Source organism: Morone saxatilis, unplaced genomic scaffold (genome assembly GCF_004916995.1).
Source record: "Morone saxatilis isolate NCDOM2014 unplaced genomic scaffold, NCSU_SB_2.0 Contig20, whole genome shotgun sequence".
NCBI classification, from domain to species: Eukaryota; Metazoa; Chordata; class Actinopteri; family Moronidae; genus Morone; species Morone saxatilis.
The window spans coordinates 2814394-2818039 of record NW_023339763.1 but is presented as its reverse complement, the minus strand read 5'-3'; the positions used below and the strand labels follow the sequence as shown (position 1 = coordinate 2818039).

At 43.0% G+C, this 3646-nt stretch overlaps 1 protein-coding gene across 1 annotated transcript in view; it reads right to left on the bottom strand.

Annotated features, from left to right (window-relative positions):
• Window positions 1-760: 760 nt before the first annotated feature.
• Window positions 761-3646, bottom strand: part of LOC118331291 (ceramide synthase-like) — a gene marked incomplete at its 5' end in the record, with an annotated part of 16204 nt that continues 13318 nt past the window's right edge. The window contains 1 exon segment of the mRNA XM_035666107.1: window positions 761-3123. Within this exon segment, the coding sequence (XP_035522000.1) occupies window positions 2818-3123 (306 nt within the window).

Here is a 3646-nt window from a genome sequence, read left to right as displayed (position 1 = left end):
TCTATCTCTCTCTCTCTCTCTGCCCCCCCACACCGCCTCATCCTCGCGCCACTCGTCAGCAAACCGCCCGTCTACGGACAAGAAGACTCGTCGCCCTTTCTCCTCCCCCCTGCACTGCCGTTCCACAACCAGACGTACAGAAACAGTAGCACTACAGAACCCACAATGCAACAGCAACAACCGCTGGTCTTTTTCAGCAGCTTGATGCTTGAAAGTTGAATTTTCCTTTTTGTTTTTGACTTCCTTCAAATTGGGGCGGTTTCATGTTTTTATTAGAAATTTGAAAACCTGAATATTTAATAAATGAAGTAATGATTTGCCAGATTAAACTCTCAGTGAATCACTCTGATCTCATCAGTAAAGTCTTTAGTTCATAAGCAATAAAACGCACTCTCACTCATGGTTTTGCTTCCACAGTGACTATAAGTCTTTTTGATCTAAATAGGAGGGAGGCTCGCTGTTGGAGCGCAGAGCAAAAAGGAGCGGGACTTAGAGAGGGTCAACAGATTCTTGTAAACGCTGCGTTAAAACATTTGAAAACCCCGTCAGCGTCCTCTCGGTCAGAGCTGCAGTTGTAAACTTGTAAACGCTGCAAAAACTGTCACTAATGTTTTAGTTTTTTCAGTATTATGTGAATTTGAAAGAAAGCCCCAAACAAAAACAACAAAATTCAACTTCCAGCTCAACTGCGATTGAACAGGAGATCATGTACTTGTATTAATGCACAGTGGAAATAAATGTATGGTCCCAAAATGTTTGGAAAAAAACAAATAAAACAAAACATAGTGAGGCGTGAATCAGTTGGATATGACTTTACATTAGTGTTATATGCATGCACCAGCAGCCTCTTTTGCATAGTTTGAATTTGCAGGACATTAAAAAAAAAAAAGGCCATTAACGCATATTTAGTGTTTGTTATAAAGCTTGAATGACCAAAGGGAGTTAAATTAACTTCAGGGTCTAGATTGTGTATGAACCCAGAAAATAATATCCTCTATTTATTCTTTGATATGAAGAAATAATCTCTCAAGATCAAAAAGAGAAGCATCGATTTTTCTCTCATAAACGCCTTTAAAAGATAAACGTCTTTATGAAACTGTGAATCCAACAAAATAATAATAATAATAGCTTTGCGTGATAACAAAAACCTCTTTCGACGTCTAGATATAAGTTTTAAAATTACTATTGTTATTATTTTTTGTGCTGCAACTTAAATATGATGTAAATCTCTAAAAACTTGAAGTATATACAGCCCTCTCTCTCTGAAGTGCTCGATGCAACAGCGGATACACAAGTGCATATAAATCTCAGAAGCCTCGGGGGAAACCGAACAGTTACTGGATGTAATCTCTTACGTTGTAGCTCGGTTTCAGGAATCGTCACTCCTTGATTTTTTTGTGGCTGGTTGCTCAAGAAATATTTTCACTCCTCTGTTTTCACTTATTGCTCTGACCTTGGCCCTGAGTTCGTCCCCACCTTCACATCAACCCCCCGGCCTCCCCACATCAGCTCCGCTCCAGTATCGTCTAAACAGAGATCGTGGATTCAGAAGATGAAATCTGTCATAACTCTGCTCTGTAAAAGCTGAACTTCGCCTGTCCTCCCGCTTGGGCGTAAGATAATTCAAATGCACGATATATTTCGTAAGAGAGGGGCTAAGTCTCATTCCTGCGATGGCTTTGTGTTATTATTCAGACATCGAGAGCAGTCTGAGTTGTTCTGAAGTTGACTCATTTGAGGTCTCGACCGAACTTTGCAGTATCAAGCGAGAATGTTTAATGCCATGCATTTCATGATTTCAATATTTTTTTTTTTTTATGAAAGATGAAGAAACGGTTCCCACATTTGAGGTAATTCCCTTGTTGGTTCTCGAACTCCCGGCATTGGAGGACATTGCCAGATCTCCTGTAAATGGAAGTTTCTCCAAGTACGTGAGTGTTAATTCCTGGTGATACACTATCAGCAAACGAAGGGGGGAGTGGCTTCTGGAAACAAACGATCCAGCGCCGTTAAAGTGTTACGCAGTCACGGAGAGGAACGAGGGATCGTCGCTGCAGATTTGCGAACCGATGGGGGCATGCTACAGACAAAATGAACGGGGGGGGGAGTCAGAATCACATTAACGGGGTTTTAGCAAAATGTTTTTAGCTCTCAAATGTGGATGAGGTGACAGATATTCCTCACAGATATTCCTGCTAATACGGCCTGGATTTGCATCCCACCCACCACTATTCCTAATCCTCCTTTGTCAGTGTGATTAGTGAACGGATGGGAGAGTAAACGCAACTATCCGGCACATTACAGCAAAACCATAAAAATAAATACAACCTGTCGTAACAGACCTTCCAAATCAGCAGAGGCTGTAAACACAGTAGGAGTAAGATAAGATAATGTCTCTCCACGGAGGCTCTTCTTCAGCTTCTGGTTGCTTTTTACTCCTGCGTTTTCACTCGCGGAGAAGCAAACACGATCTTTTCTTCAGTGTAGTAAATGTTAACAGGCGCCGTGAAGCACTTCAACAAGATCCAGGCAAGAGAAGAGAAAAAACAAAACAACAACAACAACCCAAAAAAAATCATCAAACTTCAGTAGTAGAATTGGATCGGTGGAGAGGTCCACTTAGGCAGCAGATTTGTAACAGAGGAGTTAAAGTGTGCGGAGAATGCCCAGGAGTTGTGGGACAAGAGCAGGCAGTCCTGGTGTACTACAGTACGATGGTGGGGTTTGAAATGTGTTAAGTCAATCTAGTGCCTTTGCAGAAGTAGTTGCGTTAGTAGCTGAGTGTGCGGCTTGAGCGAGCAATCGTGAACTGGGTCGTCAATCATCCTTAGAATTGTCAGTGACGGCGGCCGCAGGAGACGAGTCCGGCATACGACTACGCCGGTACAGGCGGTAGCCCTTTCGGCAAAGCAGGACGAACCAGTACACCTGCGGCGCCAGGATGCACGAGTTGCCCAGGTTGGCGGACAGCGGCAGGTGGAAGGGCACGCTGTAGAGCGGGATGCCGTAGTGCTGGCCGTACACCCAGTACATGTAGGGGAAGAGAGCGATGCGGCACATAAAGAAGGTGAGCAGTACCATACCGCCGTTGGCCTTGTGCAGCCAGCAGTCCTGGAGGCTGAGCTGATGGAGACAAAAAGGGGGAAGGGACAGAAAGAGGGTTTTAAAGTAGCACTTAAAGTACTCAGCGAAGTTAAAAATATAGTTTTGTAGGTTCAAATCTTGTTTCCGTGTGTCAACTGTTCAGTTATGTTGTGATTAGTTACATTTTTGACGACTTTGAAAAGCTGATTTGCGCCGTTGACCAACAGAAAATAAAGTAGGGCTGCATGATTACGGCCAAAATGATAATCAAGACTATTGTGATCAATATTAAAGAGATAACAATTACTGAACACTGCTTGTTTCATCCCTATCTGTCATATTAACTGAAAATGGCTGTTTTTGTGGTTTACTAGACGCCTTTCTGTTAAGCAGCCACTTTGCACTTCCTGCGACAAGCTTACTTCAGTATAAAAGTCTTTCGCCAGTTAAACGCTCTTAATGTGGAGCTGTGGCAGCAGGAAACGTTTGGTTTTCGTCAGCAGTAACTTAATACAGCATTTATTTCTGGGGATAAAAGTATCCAGGCTGCAGCTGCAGGATG